Source organism: Mirounga leonina, unplaced genomic scaffold (assembly GCF_011800145.1).
Source record: "Mirounga leonina isolate KUSES-001 unplaced genomic scaffold, KU_Mleo_1.0 Mir_168, whole genome shotgun sequence".
In the NCBI taxonomy this organism is placed as follows: domain Eukaryota; kingdom Metazoa; phylum Chordata; class Mammalia; order Carnivora; family Phocidae; genus Mirounga; species Mirounga leonina.
The window spans coordinates 25,980,119-25,998,194 of NW_023270426.1; the positions used below are offsets into that span (position 1 = coordinate 25,980,119).

Genomic DNA, 18,076 nt, shown 5'->3' on the forward strand with positions numbered 1-18,076 from the left:
TATTTCAGTGCTCTCTTAGGTTGCGTTCTGAGCGTTTGTTTATAAACCACGTCCCCCAGCTGAGGGTCCTCAGGGGCAAGTCCTCAATAGAGCCCTTTTCTCTCCTTTTCCCCCACATCTGTTGCAATAACCTCCTCCATGGCAGAGACTCAGGAACTGTCTTCTTTGTTTGGTTGTCAGAAAGGCAGGTCTCTGTGTCTTCCAGAAAAAGGAATGAGATCAATTCAGAATGGTTATTATAAAGAATCGGTCATGTTTCTTATTATAAAGAATCTGGAGCCCTCCAACTAACTTATTCTGTCTCTATTCACTTTCTGTCCTTCGGTTTCTTTGTTTTTTCCCACAAGGTCACTGTTTGGCTATAGGACTTTAAGAAGCCACTTTCCACAGGGCAATGTGGTCTGTTGAGTTTTCCTCATTAGAGTTGTGTAAATATGTTTGTGTTCTCTATTTTCATCCCCAAATTAAGACATCTCCGTCAGCCAGCCAAATCCCCCCAAACCCTGAAACGGGCACCATCTCTGAAGAGTTTCCAAGTTGCCTTTCTGTTTTTTTTTTTCTTTTTATCTTATGAAGGATGTGGTTTTTGTTTATGTGATTCTTTTTAAGCCGCTTCATTTGTTTTGGGACTGATTAATAGCTCCCCAAACTTGGACAGAAACGTCAAATTCAGAATCTCTGGAAGCACAGCAGTAAGAAGCTAATTAGCTCATGTTTTCCATATGAATGAGACTCAAATACACAATCACTGCCTCCTTGTTCTATCTCTCACCCTTGACTGTGCTGGCAAACCTTGCTCTTCCTTTTCGACGTAAGGGGATTTGTTGGGAACAAAAAGCATATCCCTATACTCCACCTGCTGGATGGAATGAATAAAAGCCTAGGGGAAAGGTCTAAATATTTAACAAATGTAACCTCAGCCCCCAAAGTTTCAAGTCTGGAATAATTTCACAGCTCCAGGCCAGAAACACGCATGTTGATGCTGCTTATTTGTGTCCTTTGGCAGAGGGTCTAGAGAAGTGTTACAATTCAGTTGTGTGGGGGAGAGAAGGAGGGAGAGAGTGATTATGTATATACAGCTTCAACTTGGTTATCTACGGATGTTGGAGAACGGAATCTATCTAACTTCCCTTTTCCTTCACTGGCCTCTACTTTGCCAGCGAGCCTCAGTTCATGACATGCTCCCTACCCCTTGGTCACCACACTTGAGCCTCATTGGCATTGTGTTCCCTCCTGCCACGGGGCCTTAGCATATGCTGCTGCCACTATCTGGAATGTTCTTCACAACACACACTCCACCTCTTTACCTTGTCAGCTCTTACTCTTCTTTCAGATATTAGCTCACTTCCTTGGGGAAGCTCTTAAGTAAATTAAATCCCCCTGTTATATATTCTGAGGACACTGGATACTTCTCATTGTAAGTACTTGTCACCCTTGCAGTTTTACATTTCTCTGTGTGATCCTTTGTATAAATTGCTTCCTAAAGTATGGTACGCATATGGCACAAATGATATGCAGGTGTTCATTTTTTTTTAATTTTAAAGTTATATGTTTATTTTAATGTGTGTTAGAAAACACATGTATATACTCAGCTTATCCTTTTGTGAACATTTTAGCCTACGTTGGGCCGAAAGTAGATAAAACTGTGAATCCACCATCTATAAGCCAGAGGAAGTAGAAGTACCATGATCAGGCAATGGGCATAGAGGCAGAAATTTTGGAAGCATTATGCAAATGACTGAAATTTGGAAAATAGGGTGATATGTTTCTCCTCACTAGAATGTAAGCTCCAGAAAAGAGCTCTTTTGTTCACCGTTGTCTCCACCAGGCTGGGTGCCTATCTGGGCCTTGATAAATAGTTGTTGAAAGACTTGACAAGTGATTGAATGAACAATGTAACGACCCCACAGGTACCCCTCCTAAGTGACTTCAGGCCGGCCGTAGGTCAGACAGTATGAAAGAAGGTTGAGATTTCTCTTGAGGATCATCCGTATGGATTGCACATAGCGGACACTGTGTAGACTTAGAACATTCAGCTTCAGATGCCCAATGGCTTTGTCGAGTCATAGGACTGTAGGGGACCTTTGCAGTTATCCTGCTCAGAGCCATGTCTCTAGCATCCTGGGCAGGTATCCTCCCAGGCTGGGCTCCCCCGAGAAGCAGACTGTGAGGTGAAGATTCTCCCGCCGGCAGTTGTTTAGGGATTTGGGGATCCACCCCTGGGGGAGGGGAGGAAGCAGGATAGGGTAGAAGGAGAAGTGAGGCGGTCTCGGTAGGGGCCTCAGCCGACGTTAGAGAAGTTCTGAAGCTGAAATGATCCTTGAGAGCTGTCTGGTGCCGAAGCGAAGGAGCCGGGCAGGTGTGCCCCTATGCAGACTGCCTCGGAGGGGCATGCGTGCCCTTGGGCAGGGCAGCTGTCTTCACCTGGCCCATCCCTGTGGAGGGCTGATGGCTTCAGCTCGGGAGGGAGGTGTGGGTGATGTGTCAGACTACCGCAGGTGTCCATCCCGTCTCTGTGTGAACGTCTCCAGGAGTAGCAGGTACCAGCCACTAACCGTGCATATGCTTCAACCATGGTTAGAATGGCTGTAGTTGTTACAAGTTTTTTTTTTCCTTTATGCTGAACCAAAACCCCTTCCTTGTTAAGTTGCACATACTCATTTTGACCAGCAGAGCAAGAAAACCAAAATCACCCTTGAACTATCTGAAGAGAGCAAAGACATCTCATTTTAAATCTCTTAACCAAACACACATAGTTTCTTCGGCTCTGTTTTTGCATGTTTTTTCTGGCCCCTTACTATTCCTGTGTTATCTTCCACACAACTTTTTTTTTTTAATTTGTAAAACTTCATTTAAGATGTGCCATATAAAAGTAAGCTTGGAGTCAATCTAGACTTTTATCTTTTTAAAAAAGATTTTATTTATTTGAGAGAGAGAGACAGAGACAGAGAGAGAGCACAGGGGGAGGAGCAGAGGGAGGAAAAGCAAGCAGACTCCACTCTGCGTGCAGAGCCTGTCACGGGGCTCTATCTCACCACCCTGAGATCATGGCCTGACCTGAAATCAAGAGTCGGATGCTTAACCGACTGAGCCACCCAGGTGCCCCTCTTTTTTTTTTTTTTTTTAAGATTTTATTTATTTATTTGAGAGGGAGAAAGAGTGAGAGAACGCGAGCCAGGAGAAGGGCAGAGGGAGAGGCAGACTCCCTGCTGAGCAGGGAGCCCCATATGGGGCTCAATCCCAGGACCCCAAGATCATGACCTGAGCTGAAGTTAGACACTTAACTGACTGAACCACCCAGGCGCCCCCATTTATAACTCTTTTAAATGAATTGCTTAAAAGCAAGATCTTTCTAAATGTGGGTTCATGAAAACAATCCCTGGGAACCTGAATGTAGAATCTAAAAGATCATTTTTAGCCCTATTTTATTATAATATGTATAATTATATTTTGTCTGCCAGATATTGTGTTAAAAGTACTTGTGTGCCTCCATCTCAGTTGATCCTCTCAGCAAGCCTGTGAGGTTGATACTATTTGGATCCTCACTTTATGGAGGAGGACCTGGAGGACAGCTAGATTATGTCACTTGCCCAAAGTTACCAAGTCAGTAAACAGAGGAGCCAGAATTCCAACTCTGCTGGTCTGGCTCCAGAGCTAGCTTCTCTTTGTGTATATTGCACTGACTAGGGTTGCTTTATTTATTTATTTTTTTAAGATTTTATTTATTTATTTGACAGAGAGAGACACAGCGAGAGAGGGAACACAAGCGGGGTGGGGGGGGGAAGTAGGAGAGGGAGAAGCAGGCTTCCCGCCGAGCAGGGAGCCAGATGCGGGGCTCGATCCCAGGACCCCGGGATCATGACCTAGGCGAGGGCAGACGCTTAATGACTGAGCCACCCAGGCGCCCCAATTAGGGTTGCTTTAAAATAGCAAATGACCTTATTATTTCCCTGAAAAAATAAAATAGCAAATGACTTAATATCTAAAGGAAGTACCTTGAATGTACGTGATGGTCTTCGGAGAGGCTCAGAGGGCTCAGAGAGCAGTGATTTTTTTAAAGGGAATAAACCAAAAAAAAAAAAAAAATCGATGCCTTCATCTAGGGACTGGCTCCATCCACTCCTACAATAAGCTTTTTAAGGGCAAGGACCACATTTATTCATCTCTAATGCTATGTCTGGCCGAGTATCTAAATCATGTGGTTATGCAGGTTGTCGGTTTATTGCCTATCTGCTCCAAATCCATTCCTCTTTGCCTCCTTTTGTCGTGCTGCAGCCGGACCCTGGCAACGTTTCTCCTTTGCCAGCTGATGCAGCTTAGGCTTTGTCAGCAGAGGGCACCGGCGGGACACTTCGAGGGGAAGGGGCTTGTCTTTGGGGTGGCCATCCTCGGGCAGCTTCCTGTGCAAACCTGCAGCGAGTCGCACTGGCTCGGCCTCAGGCTGCTTACAGGGAGGCTCGCCAGCGCCCCATGGGAAGCTCCCTGAAGTGCCACGGTGAGATCCGCCACCATCCTTGGGCCAGAGCCACCCGTTTGCCCATGGAGTCTGAATCTCATCCCTGAGAGAAGGCCCTCTCTCTTGAGTACTTTCCTTAGCCTTGGGATAGAAGCTGCTCCCTCCACCTGCTTAGAGATCTCTTTACCCCTCAGTAGTTAATCCCTTTTTATTAGCTAAGAATTCTTCCCATTAAAATTTCCCTGTTCAGAGTATTGGTGCGGTCTCAGTTTCCTGACCCGACTCTCACGAACACAATGCTAGATACTCAATAAATGACCGGTGAATGAATGAATGAGGGAGAGAATTGAGGAAAAATGCATCATTTTCAAAATGTATTCCTTCTGTTTATTCTTGAAGACTTGACGGTGTTGGGTAGCCCTCTGCCCTGCCAAACTCTTTCCAAATGTTCAGGTAGCTTGAGAGTTACACACTTTCAAGCAGTCTATCAAAACCCACCTCTCTTCTTCTCTTCAGGTAAATATTCTGTGACAGATTCCAGTGGCACCATGGATAGGGAAACAAGTTCCTCTCTCATACGTCCCCTCTGCACACCCGCCTGGATTTTCGATTTGATCACTCAGGGCTCCTAATGCAGGTGCTTTTTTTTTTTTAAGATTTCATTTATTTGAGAGAGAGAGGGAGAGTGAGCACCAGAGGGAGGAAAGGCAGAGGGAGAGGGAGAAGCAGACTCCCTGCTGAGCAGGGAGCCCGATGCGGGACTTGATTCCAGGACTCTGGGATCATGACCTGAGCCGAAGGCAGACACTTAACTGACTGAGCCATCCAGGCACCCCGCAGGTGTTATATTTTGAGAAAGCCAGAGGTCTTCCTATTCGCTTCTATAGGAAACTACTGAACTCTCCACACAGTTGACGTCGAGACTACAAACAGTCCTGTTTTTACAGTCCAAACAAAACCAGTTAGTGTACGGAGACGTCCCTGTAACTTACTTTGGAGGAAGAAGTTCTGGGCCAAAGCATATCAGTAAAATAGGCTAACCTTTTGCTCTTATGCATCTCTGGGTAAGACTAAAAAAAGAATTTCTCTTAAGGCAGGAAAATATGAATTACAAAAGTCACAGTGATGTGCATCTCTGTGACGACTTGCACAAACTGCCTGCCTACACCTACCTCCCCAGACACTGCAACCAAGTGAACCAAATCCTGAAATTGAACACACTTCCAAACAAGGAGTGCCCAACCCTTCATTAAGGCTGATAGAAGAGCACATCGAGGACATGGTGAGGTTTTGCTTGTTTACGTAATAAAATAGACACCAGTATTTAGCTGCTAAATGTGTAAACACAGCCTGTGTGACAGTGGGTAGCTCAGAGGGAAGGAAGCAATTTAGGAAATACCTTCTTCCCACATCACACACATTCGTAGCCCCATCAGAAGACCCCAAAAGTGGGTCCTACAATACATGCGTTTTATAAAGCAAACCCACCCTCCAGCTTCAGGCTGTGTGTGACCTGGTTTCTCTTTTAAATTTTTCTAACTGGGGTGGAAAGCTAACAGTGTAGTATGTCATGGTCAATATGTCAGCCACAGAGTGAGTACAGTGTTACAGAAAGATCCCAGTAGTCATTTAGTACATTTCCCCATAACTTGAGAGAATGTCAGATGGATCACTGGGGTCCCGAATGCCCTGTGTTGGATCCCCACATCTCAGGCTCTGAGTTTTATGCACAGTAGCAAGGGAGTTTCTTTCTGGGACTGGAGGACAGGTTTAAGGAGTGGAGTAGGAAGGTGGGGGTGTGCCGCTTTTCATGAGCCATTATTGCAGTTTTAATGGTTGTCAAACAAATGCCTAGTGATTTTGAAATGGAGAAGTTACAAGTCCCAAGGCTAGGTCAGGCTTAAGGATTCCTATATCGTACTACTGCTCCTACAAATAATTTTTGTTAATTTGTACAAGTGCACATGAAAGCACGTCTTTGTTTGACGTATCACTGTTACCATACTCCTCAATGTAACGGCCACCCAAGGGTGCTTAGGGTTAGGATTCCCCTCCCCTCCCCATCCCATGGCAGCTAGGACATCACTCAGATAAATATGGAAGGCAGTGACTTCAGTTATACTTTTCCCTTTTGCTGTCAAGTTCACCCATAAGAGGCCAATTCTCAGCCAGCCTAACCCTCTCAAACATTTAGGGCACAGAGTTACTTTTTTTAGTTGGTTCAGCAAAAATGAAAATTTTTGAATCCCAGTATAAGATGCGTTCCAGTAGCAATGGTGTTTATCTTGTCACTGAGTTATGGATGTTAAACTCTTCTGTTAGGTAGATAAGACGGTAATTGTCAGAAAGGGCTGGGGGCTGGGGAGGATGTTCAGAGACCCTGGGTGCCTTGCCTTTTCCTGGCTCAATCTCTTTTTCAAGTCTTGTTTAGAAATGGTTATGAATTAAGAATTTGAGGTTGGGGCGGGGGGTGGCGCTGGAGAGCAAGAGGGAGGAATGAAGTGAAGACTGTGGAAGTTAGGGAGGGAATGCCCTCAAGCCCCACAGTGATGAGAATTCCAAAGGAGGGGAGGGGGCCAAAGTCCTCAGGGCTCTGCCCGCAGAAATCTGCTAAAAGCATTGGAAGCTTTGCAGGCAGTGGTTACCTGTGGGATCTGCATCGTTATATTCATTTTGCATGATTAGTAATCCTAATTGGGTCTCGTCATCTTTGGGAAGAAGACCAGGTGCTCTGAGCCAGTGTTTTCCAAAAAACTGTGGTTGTAACCCGTTAATGTTGTGACCCAATTTAATGGATCTTTGACCAGCATTTTTTAGTGGAATGTAACAGAAAAGAATGCATCGCCTGTACATAGCTTCCTGCTGTTTTTGTTTCAGTTGTGTGTGTATACAAGGATATGTATGCGCTGGGTTGTTATGGAAAATGTAGTTCTTACTGTGGATCAAGCTCAAAGAGTAGGAAAGTACTGGGTTTAGGTGACTTTAAAAGGAAAAGGAGGGATTGATTGTGGTGTGTAATTGGTAGAGTGGACAAACACGGCCCAGCCAGTATTAATAGGTACACGTGAGTGTATGTGTGTGAGAGCCTGTGTGTGTGTGTGTGAGTGTTTGTGTGTGTGATCTGATTCTGACACGAGGTCTAGGCAGTGGTATGCTTTTTCCCAAGAAAAAAAAGTCCTAAGATTAAGGGGCACCTCGGTGGTTCAGTCGGTTAAGAGTCTGACTTCAGCTCAGGTCATGATCTAGGGGTCCTGGGATGGAGCCCCCTTGTAGGGCTCCTTGCTCAGTGGTGAGTCTGCTTGTTTCTCTCCCTCTCGCTCTGCCCTTTCCCCTGTTCATGCTCTGTCTCTCTCTCAAAAAATAAATAAAATAAAGTACTAAGATTGAGAAGTTTATTTAAAGAGATGTTGCTTACTATGATAGTAATTTCAGAAAATCTGATGGGCAAACCTATTACTCTTCATTAAGGCACTTGAGATGCAAGAGATGCACCTTTTGCCATTGACCTAAAGTTGTAAGTCCTTAAATTTTTTTTTCAGGTCACAGTATATATGTTTGCCTAAGCACAGGCTGGTCAACTGTATGATAGTGGCATAAATTTTCATAATTTATACCATGAAGAAAAAAGTATCAGTTGAGTTCATTATGATACTTGGCTCTTCAGGGAGCAAATCCCTTTGAATATACTTCCCTGATGGATCCCTAGAAAAACAGTAATATTGCCTTAGGTTTCCAAACAAAATGAAAAAATGTTTCTACCTTAACTTTTCCTCTTGGCCTTTAAGGTATCCTATCCGGTGACAAGCTATATCTAGAAAACAAAGCAGCCACACCTGCTAGGTGCCAGGGGAAGACCTTCCACAGGAAGATGAGACCTGTGATGTTCTAAAACTCAGAGACACATTGTCACCTTTTAGTGGAACATTTATTAATACTTATAAGGTGCCAAAAAAAAAAAGGGGGGGGGGAGACACTGATGTAAAATGACAGATGTCTTCTTCATCAGAGGTCTGCTTCACAGCCAGCGGGCTCGGTTGCTTTAGGCAGTATGTTCCCCGAGGCCGAGCAGTTGGGCTCGGTTGCTTCTGATACAAAGCAAGGACCTTTATCTTCAGGAACACTTGATGCTCTAGTCAGTTCTCGATAAGTACCCACTGTTGGCCAGAGGAGGCTCTAACTATCATCCCTTCCAAGGAAACAGATCACTAACCACCTCCACCTCCGCATTGAAAACAATAAATTGAAAACAAAAAGCATAAATGCTCCTGATGCTTTGTACAGAATGTCAGGCAATTCTTAACAGTTGGCCTGAAAATGAATCCAAACGAGAGGCATGTGACAAGCAGATGGCTGCATGACTTACTCAAGGAAGGGAGAGAGCGCAACAGGAATGCTCCACGTTAAGGAACTAGAGCATGTTCCCGATGGCGGGGGATCTGCCCACTATTCCCCTCTTACAAGATCTGACAGGCTCTTTTCCCAATTTGAAAGAGGTCCCCCTGAAGCGGACATGGTTCTACGGTTGAAAATACTAGGTTTACCTTGCCATGTCCTCTGACACCTTGATAGATTTATCTTACACTGGGTGTTGCTAATTCTTTCAGAATCTGGGTTTCTGGGACTTGCTGTTTATTCAGCAGGAACCTACACAGTCTCCGTTTTTACTTGACTGAAGTAAATGAATCCACAACATCTTTCATTATAAATATAATGCCCTGGGAGAGAATACAGCAGCGAACCAGACAGACAAGGTTTCCAGGGGCCCTGGTACCCAGAACAGTGCCTGGCAGACAGTAGGCACTAAATAAATATTCACGAATGAATGCATGAATAATCAGGCGGAGGCTGTGGAGGCCACGGTAGTGTTTCTTCTAACTGCTTTGGATCTCTGAAACCACAGACTTCCGTCTCATCTGTTAGCAACAGTTAATTTTTCTTGGCCAGTGTTATATTTGAATTTGATTCATACACTAAAAATTATGGACCATTATAAATATCTTAGATTTCCTCTCTGGGTACCCTTTCCTGCCAGATCTTCAGAGTAAGGAGATGTTAAACCACACTGCACGATCCCCAACTTGCCTGTAAGCATTTACTAAAATAAAATAGCATTGTCTTATCCAAGTTACAAAAAACAAAAAGTTCGGAAATCATTTTTCTGCACAAATGCAGAATGATATTATCAACCATAGTGTGAACTTAGTTCAGTTCCTCAGTTGTACCGTTGCTTTGAACTTTCACAAATTGTCTTTTTTTCCCCATCATAAACATGACAACTCAATTAGTAAGGAATTATTTTTCAATTAGTCATGTCAGCTCCTTATACCATGAGCTGATATTCTCAACAGTTTTTATCCACAGTTATCATATCTTTGCTTCAGAGTCCGTACTTTCAAAGGAAAATTTGTAATAGCACAATGGAAAATGAAGTACAATCTCTTTTTATAGGTAAACATAGTATAAGTAGTAGATAATTGAAGAGCTTATACATCATAGCCTATTACTATTCTCAGCGGCTGAATGCTAATCAGTTAACTGCCTTTGAGCTCTATATTTTTAAATGTGATTAAAACATACAGTCTCACAGTAAATGTAAATGGCTTATTAAGGGCCTTTACATGGCAACAGTATCATATGTCAGAGATGAATGGTGTTTCTAATTTGCTAGCCACTTGGGTCAAGTTTACTTTAAGCAGGAAGCATATTTATACAAGTAATCGTAACACAAATGGTCTCTTGAGAAAAGCTGTTGGTGAGGGTTTAACATTTTTGAAGTATGCTTTTGTATATCTTCTAAATGGGTATTTTATAGGCACTGGGCCAAAGCGCCTTAAGTCCTTGTTCCTTCACACCAGCATCACTGCTGCGGATGGTGCCTGAATGCTCAGGAAGATTCGTGGTGTGTACATTTCTAGGGGTGAGGCGAGAGAGGATCAGGGGGCTTGAGCCACCTTCCTTTGTACTGCATTCTTCAGGACTTTGCTACTTAAATTGGGGCGGGGGGAGGGCAGCAGCACCTGCGGCACCCGGGGCATGTTAGAAATACACAGACCGCACTCCAGACCCGCTGCACCGGAATCTACACTCGAACCCGATCCGCTTGTGATTTGTAAGCACTGCCTGGGACCCCAGATCCTCTGTTTTCTCTTTCCTCCTCACTTCTGGCATCTACCTCTTTCAAGAAAAGCCGTCCCCTCAGCTCATGTTTCCTTTCTTTCTCAGCACTCCCACACCCCAGACCCAAATGAATTTACCAACATTGGATGTTTTTGCTTTTATCCAAGAGCCCACTTCTGATGCTGCCCATTAGACATCATCCTGGGGCTTCCTGCTGCCTAATAATCTTGGGAAAGTCGAGGCATCCTAAGGACTTCGGAAGCTATGCATTTATCCTTTCTTGCGGCTAAGCCTCCCATCCTTTGTTTATTCTGCATTGAGAGCCCATCCTTCTGAGCTGTCCACCAGAACCCAATCTCCCCTTGCCATTTTAGTCCCTTCTCTTCTTGGGGGGTGGGGGGGGTGAGAGGTTGATTTCTTCATCCCAGTTTCTACCCCTGGAACACTACCTTCCCCTAACCTAGCCATAAGCTTCTCTGCTAATACATGTGGGGAATTGAAAGGACAAAAGGGCATCATGCCAGATGTTTGGGGGAATCACAGACAGAGTTTACTCAGTAGATGGAACTGTATGCAGTTACTGATGACTCACATGGCAGCCCCCTGAACACACTTGATTTGGCCACACCTTTGCATTGAGAGGCTTAGCCTACAGCAGGTGCCCGGAGGCAACTGGACATGCCACACGCCCAGACTGACCAGCCTGTTGGCCCCTAGAAGCAATTTGATCCCTCTGTTCCAAACTGTGCTGGGGTAAGAGGTTCTGCAAAAAAAAGTGAATTGGGCATTTAGAAGTGCATTGCTTACAAATTCAGGCTCTGTGGGCCGGGGGTTAGTGCAGCCAATGGTCAAGGGAACAATCTGGGGTCAACTGGGTGAGGACCCCTCAGCCTCCTCTGAAGTGGTCGGCACCCAGAAGAGATTTCTTTAATCAGAGGAGACTGGCAGGGGGAGAAACAGAATTGCTTTCTGGCCATAGTGAGTCCGAGGACCGCGTTTGCAGCTTCCGTTCTTTTTGAGACCAACAAACCAATTCTTTTCGGCATGCTTCTTGGAGGTGTAGGTGTTGTAATGGTTTTCCTCCAGCCTTTCCAAGAACAAACATTCCTCATTTGGTGTCTGCTAAAAAGATAAGACCGAAAGAGGGTAGAATTATTAGTGATTGGTTTTCAGTGAGGTTTCTCTGTTTACTAGCCATGTGACCTTGGAAGAGTTTACTGAGGCCCTTTTGTCCTTCAGTTTCTTTTTCAGGAAAATTGAGATCATAATGGGACCTGTCTCTGAGGGTAATGGTAATGGTAATGACTTAGAACAGGACCCATCACCTAGTGAGCCTTCAAATTCATTTACTGTTTTTGCAAGCTCCCTTCCATCTGCTGTCCTCAGGACCCCAGAGTTCCCAGCTGGGAAGATCCCGAACGACCACATAGCACATCAAGGGCAGGGCTGAGCCTTTTGTCTCTGTAAAGGCCTGGCACATGGACATGACCCTGAAAAAAGGCCAAAATCGGTAAAACCAAACCGTGATGTGGTGAGGGTTTTTAAGTTTGGATTGAAAATAAATGAAAACCTACTAATATTATTTTATATCCTGGTGACTTTCACTAACAATATCAGCATTTTTGCCTTAGCTTTGTTAGGGATATAAACACTTGTACAAAATGTATCCTAAGCGTGAAACATTATCCTGGAACTTAAAATTGTTAAGAAGTGAACATAGCTTTATTTTTTCTTATGTATAAAAAGACCTACTTATACAAAGAATTGCACTGTATTTTTTTTTTAAAGAATTGCACTTTTAAAAAAAAATCACAACTTTACTTTAAAAAAAGAAAAAAAAATTAAAAACCACCCCAAAGCCACCCACCCAGATACAGGCAACTGTTAACAGTGATGAACATACTTCCTCCTATCTTTACGTATGTAAACACGGAGGGACATAGATAAGGCCATACGGATAGAGGCTGATGATATTAGCAAAATGGCATGCTATCTCTGCTTTAAAGAAAAAGGGGGGGGGGAATAAACCTATGAAAACATTCAATCTCACAAGAAAATGCAAGTTAAAACCAATTTAACAGGTTGGCTGTAATATCTGAAAAGAACAAAAAAAATTTGCAATGCTTAGTATTGTGAGAGCATAGGAAATAGGCACTTTTGCGCACTGTTGGTGAGATAAATTGGTAGCAATTTTCTGAGGGTAGTTTGGCAATATGTATTACCTTTGACCCAGCAATTTCATTTGTAGGAATTGAGCCTTAGGGAGATAGTTGAGCAAGTGTAAAACGGTATTTTCGAGGATGGTCTTTGAAGTACTGGTATAATGGGAACACATTCGAAGCAACCTACATCTTCATGGAAAGGTGATTGGTTAAGTGACTAGGGGCACATCCATACAGTGGAATCCAGTGCAGTTGCCAGTTTATTAAGCTGGAAAGATCACTACGACATATTCAATAGTGCAGTTACTTTAAAAATATCTACCAACGATTACTGTTTTATTTGGAGTTCATCTGTTAGAAAGTGGGAAGAATCCCAGGCATTTGAACTTCCTATTCATCAGGATTTTAGAATACATTTATTATATTTGGATATAAAATACGTATGCTGTATATTGATTTTGCTCCAGTTCCAAGTCACGTGATCTTAACGTTATCTCTTCACCCACAGGAGTGGGTGATGCCCTTCCTGGTGGTTTCCGATCTTGTTGTTCATTATTCTTTATTTGTGGGCACGTTTGATTAGTAAGGAACTACAGAACAAGATGTTTCCTGCTTCTTATTCATTTGTAGTCTCGTGCAATGACATCTGGGTGAGACACTTTGGATCCTTTTAGAATAAGATGGGAGACAACTAATATTTAATTGGGTAGCTGCTGCCCCTAAAGGAACTTATCCAGACGTTAGCGGTTGATGCACGTTTTTGGGTGTGGGAGGAGGTAGGCAGTTGTGGACGTGTGTGGGTTACCCACTTCCCTGCAGGGAGGGTCTCCCATGGCACCCCTCAGTGGGCGTTCAGGCCTGCGTTCTGTGACGCAGGTGAGGACGGCCAAGTCCCTCCCCTGATGTCTCTGTTACACTACGGCAGTTGACACACACAGAGCGGCTGAGTCACAGACTGAGTCAGCAGGGCCGCATCAGAGGAGCTCCGTCTGTCCCTCAACCAGGATTTGTCAGGAGTTGTGATGCATTTGGTGCAATGCCAAGGGCCTGGAGATTAACAGTTGATTCATGACTATTTTAAAAATTATTCTCTTTTTTTATATTTAGCACACTTTTTTCCCCCCACTAAATAGGTGACATATGCCTCCTGTAGAAAATTTGGATAAGACAGGCATTCACATATTGTAAAATTAGCCACTTACCACCTCTAGAAATACATATATTAATGTTTTGATATATAGCCTCTCAAACTTATTTTTTAAAGTAATATGTCCTTTCTACAGACATAAAAATTTGTAGCAGGGTGGATTAATACCTAAAACTGGTTAAGAGTGTGAGGCAGAGCTCTGAGATATTTTAGAACTTGTCATTATTAGTGGAGAAATATATAGATTATTAGGCATAATATATTAAGATTACCCTCTGAATATTTCAGGTGAAGTACAGTGATGGGCAGGACTACAGTGGGAGCCCAGAGGAAATTGGATTTGGGGGTTCTCCCTCAATATTTTTATACAAGTAAAAGAAGATTATATTAAATATCAAAACTGATTTAAAAGAGGAAAAGCCATAAACTAAAAATGTAACCTGTGAAATAATGAGGAGAAGGGATTTATTAACTTATTATTTGTCTTATAACTTTCACTGATGGGGTACCTCCCGTGTGTCAGCAACATTGGTGGGTGGGTTCTGTGCATTGTCTCTCTGACCCCTCTTAACCCCTATATGTGGTAGTCACCAGCAATTACTATCTTCATTTTAGACAAGGCTCAGAGGAGGTAAGTAACTTGCCAAAGTTGCAGAGAATTGAGATTCAGTTTTGAGTCTGAGATTCAGTGATTGATTGGTTGATTGATTTTATTACCAAGTAGAAGAACCATCTTAAAAAAAAAATCTACTTCCTATGTAGCAGTCACTGCCTAGCTCCAAACCCTTTAAAATTGTCCCATTTAATCCATATTTCAGCAAATAGCCTACAGGAGGCTGCTCATTACTCTGACAGTCTCATCTCCTGACCCTTAGCAGGCGGCCTGAAAGACCAAACTGTGCTCACATCCTGAACCCTGGCTGAAGTGACAGCTTTAAGAGGCAGTTTTCTGTGCCCATGCCCCTTGGCAATTTGATGTAAGTTAAAGGGGGCCGACCAAAACCCCCTACTAGCTGCCTTTTTGTAGACATCTTCATAAAAGGGAAGAAAGGAGTTTGGCCAAGCCTCAATGATCAATTGTTAGGATATAGAGAAAGGATCACTGAGATTCAGAAATAATTTCAAAACTTGGGTCCATTGGCTTTAGTTCTCTTTCCATTTAAATCTTCTACCAGAGATACCAATAGGGGCAAAAATCACACTGTGTGTTTCCATTCTTTTTTCACAAAGACCAGTATATACTGAGTCAAACCTGTGTAAAGCATTACCCAGAGGAGGGATGGTGCAAAAGATGTGGAGGATTTTTAGCTCCTGAGTAAATGCTCAGACAGGGATGTAGCTCATTCATCGCCACATCCCTTCAGTACTTAGACACAGGAGGCACTTGCTGAAGGTTTATTGGGTGATGAGTCACATGCTAGAGTCTAGGCTCTATAATTTTTGTGAAAAGCATAGAGAACACGCTTACAGCATGCAGTGGTGCTGGAGAAACATTTTTGGAATGAATGAATGAAGTGGAAATAGGTATTCTGAAATGATTGACTGAGGAGTTACTAAAATTTCAATCAATATCTCCTCTGTGTCTAGGTGATAATACATTCGAGTATTTTGAGAGAGCACCACAAGAAAGTCTTTCATGCCTGCGCCTAAAATAAGGCACGGTAGAGGGTGGGAATCCTGCTGGAAAAAAAAACAAACAGAGACTAATTGTTGCTTTATAGTTTGCATCACTCAGTGTAACACGATTTCTGGAAACCTCAAACCTTGGCCGTGTCTGGAAGCATGTCAGCCTCATACTTACTGAGCCGTACAAAAGCCCATCGGTGTCCATGGCCAAGTACTGGCCAGTCTCGGTACTCTTTATATACACCTCCCCCACGCTTTCCGCACTGAGCTGCAGCTGAACTGAAACAAAAATAACACGAGCAAAAGTAAATAAACACTAAACCTTTGCCGATAGGGCCTGGCGGCCAGGACAGTTAGCCATGGAAAATTCTGCTCATTCATTTCTCAGTGCCCTCAAGGATGAGCCTCAAATTAATCAAAACATAGAAATACAGTTCCTTTTTCTTTGCCCTCCAAAGAAAGCTGCCCTTTGGGAGTGATGTTCTTGAGAGAAGGAGAGATGCTGGTGGGCGTGCCCTCCATCCCCCTGTTGGTTACAGAATGACCCCTCACGCACTTCCTGTCTCTGTCCCCTCCTGGCGGGGAAGTAACCACAGGAGGGAGTGAGCGACATTCGCTCTCCTAGGTGCTGCAGGGTGGGCAGCTGGCCAGCCTGAGTGCGTTTTGCTTTCATTAGCAACCTGCTTTGGGGGTGCCTTTTTAGGGCCCCAGCCTGTTCTGCCATGGGAGCTTCTCGCGGATAGATTGTTTGTTTGTTTTTTTAAGATTTTATTTATTTATTTGATAGAGAGACACAGCGAGAGAGGGAACACAAGCAGGGAGAGTGGGAGAGGAAGAAGCAGGCTTCCCGCTGAGCAGGGAGCCCAATGCAGGGCTCGATCCCAGGACCCCGGGATCATGACCTGAGCCGAAGGCAGACGCTTAACAACTGAGTCACCCAGGCGCCCCTAGATTGTTATTTAAAAAAATCCGATAGCGTTATTTTCCCAGACAGAGAGGTTCCCAGGAAGTTGGATTGATTAGTGCATCTGAAACTCGGGGAACTCTCCCACCATGAAGTTCAGTCAACTGCCAGGCTCTGCGACAGCCCAGCTGAGACAGAGGCAGAGGGGAACCCCAGCTTCTCACTGGGAAGACAAAGCAGTTGTCTGGAAGTGCAGGGATGGGAACAGTGGTTCTCACCCTGGGGTGCTGTTGTTCCCCAGGCGACATCTGACCACATCTGGAGACATTTTGGGCTGTGTTAGCTGCAGTGAGGATGGTACGTCGAGGCCAGGGATGCTGTGACACATTCTGCAATGCTCAGGGTGGCCCCCACAACAAGGAATTATTCAGCCCAGAAGGACAATAGTGCTGCGGTTGGGAAACTATGAGGTTGAGGGCAAGGAGCTGAGTTCCTCTGTGTTAGACTCCCCATTTACACTGATTAATAACCCTAAGGAGGCTTGCCCACTGTGGGACCACTACCTGGAGTACGACAGCCACTCAATAATTCTTCATTTATTCATTCTCCCCCTGGTGGCTCTAGAGGGGGAGATCCTTTAATGGCTCACATTTGAGAAGCAAAACTAATTCTGGGCTCTCTGGATGATTTCTTTGGTCACTAGACTAGTCATCACAACCATCGTGATGACTAGGGGTGAAAAATCTAACTGAGGACCAGTGAGCACCCCGTTCCCAGGGAGCACAAGCTGACCTCCCTAAGGGTCAGCTTAGTCAGAGGCTGAGGGGCAGTGTGGGCTGGAAGGAACACTGGATTCTGGTTGGCAGCTGGAGACCCCTCGTTGCCTTTTCTTTGTTTTCCTGCTTTATTCAATTTCTTTGAATAGGAAATACATTCACCTGTTTCGAACTTGGAAACCGTGTTAAGAGGAGACAGAGTCTCCCTTCTATTGCCTCTGTCCCCCAGCCTCCCTTGTGCGACTGGGCAAATACATGTTATCCCTCCTGCCTTTTTTTTTTTTTTTAACACAAACTTAACAACCAACTGGAGATCTTGCCAGTGCAGCACTGAAAGAGTTAACCTCATTCTTTTTGCCAGCTGCACCGTGTTCTACTATGTGGCTACACCATGATCATTTAACCGCTTCCTTATTAATATGTCTGTTTTTTCTCATTTCCCTCTGTTTTCCTTATCTTCTGATTCATCCTGAGAGTGATACATAGTTACTCAACCTTACTGAAGATGCAGTTTTCTTGTCCTTGGAAGTGTTCACTACAGAGACTAGGGTCTCCTCTAGCTTCCTGTGGTCAGTGGAGTTTATCTAATTCACAGGAAGGAAACCGGAAGCCACTGATCTCCTTTCCCACGGGTCCTCCTGACTTGGGTTAGTCGGAGAGGGTAGTCATGAGAGAACAGGCCAGAAGGCCTCCATCATGATCTGGGCCTCTGCTCTAGCCTCACACCACACCACTTGCTCGCCCACTCACCCTGCCCCACCCATTTAACTCCCCCAACACATCAAGCTCTCTCCCACCTCCCACGCTTGACGCTTTGTCTGGCACCTTCTAACCCTTGATGTTGACACAGTTGGTCCTTCTCCTCCTCCAGGCCCCAGCCTAAATGCC

At 44.3% G+C, this 18,076-nt stretch overlaps 1 protein-coding gene across 7 annotated transcripts in view; it reads right to left on the reverse strand.

Annotated features, from left to right (window-relative positions):
- The window catches only part of FGF1 (fibroblast growth factor 1), a 118,006-nt gene that overhangs the window by 13,761 nt on the left and 86,169 nt on the right, over positions 1-18,076 (reverse strand). For 3 of the 7 annotated variants that reach the window (XM_035014363.1, XM_035014364.1, XM_035014365.1), the window contains 2 exons: positions 15,684-15,787; positions 9,535-11,695 (listed from right to left, as the gene is read on the reverse strand). The exons of 1 other annotated variant lie outside the window; for it this stretch is intronic. In XM_035014363.1, the coding sequence (XP_034870254.1) occupies positions 11,501-11,695; positions 15,684-15,787 (299 nt within the window). In that variant the 3' untranslated portion in view covers positions 9,535-11,500. Of the gene's footprint in view, positions 1-9,534; positions 11,696-15,683; positions 15,788-18,076 lie in introns of those variants that run through there. 3 more of the 7 variants (XM_035014366.1, XM_035014369.1, XM_035014370.1) reach the window with 3 other exon arrangements.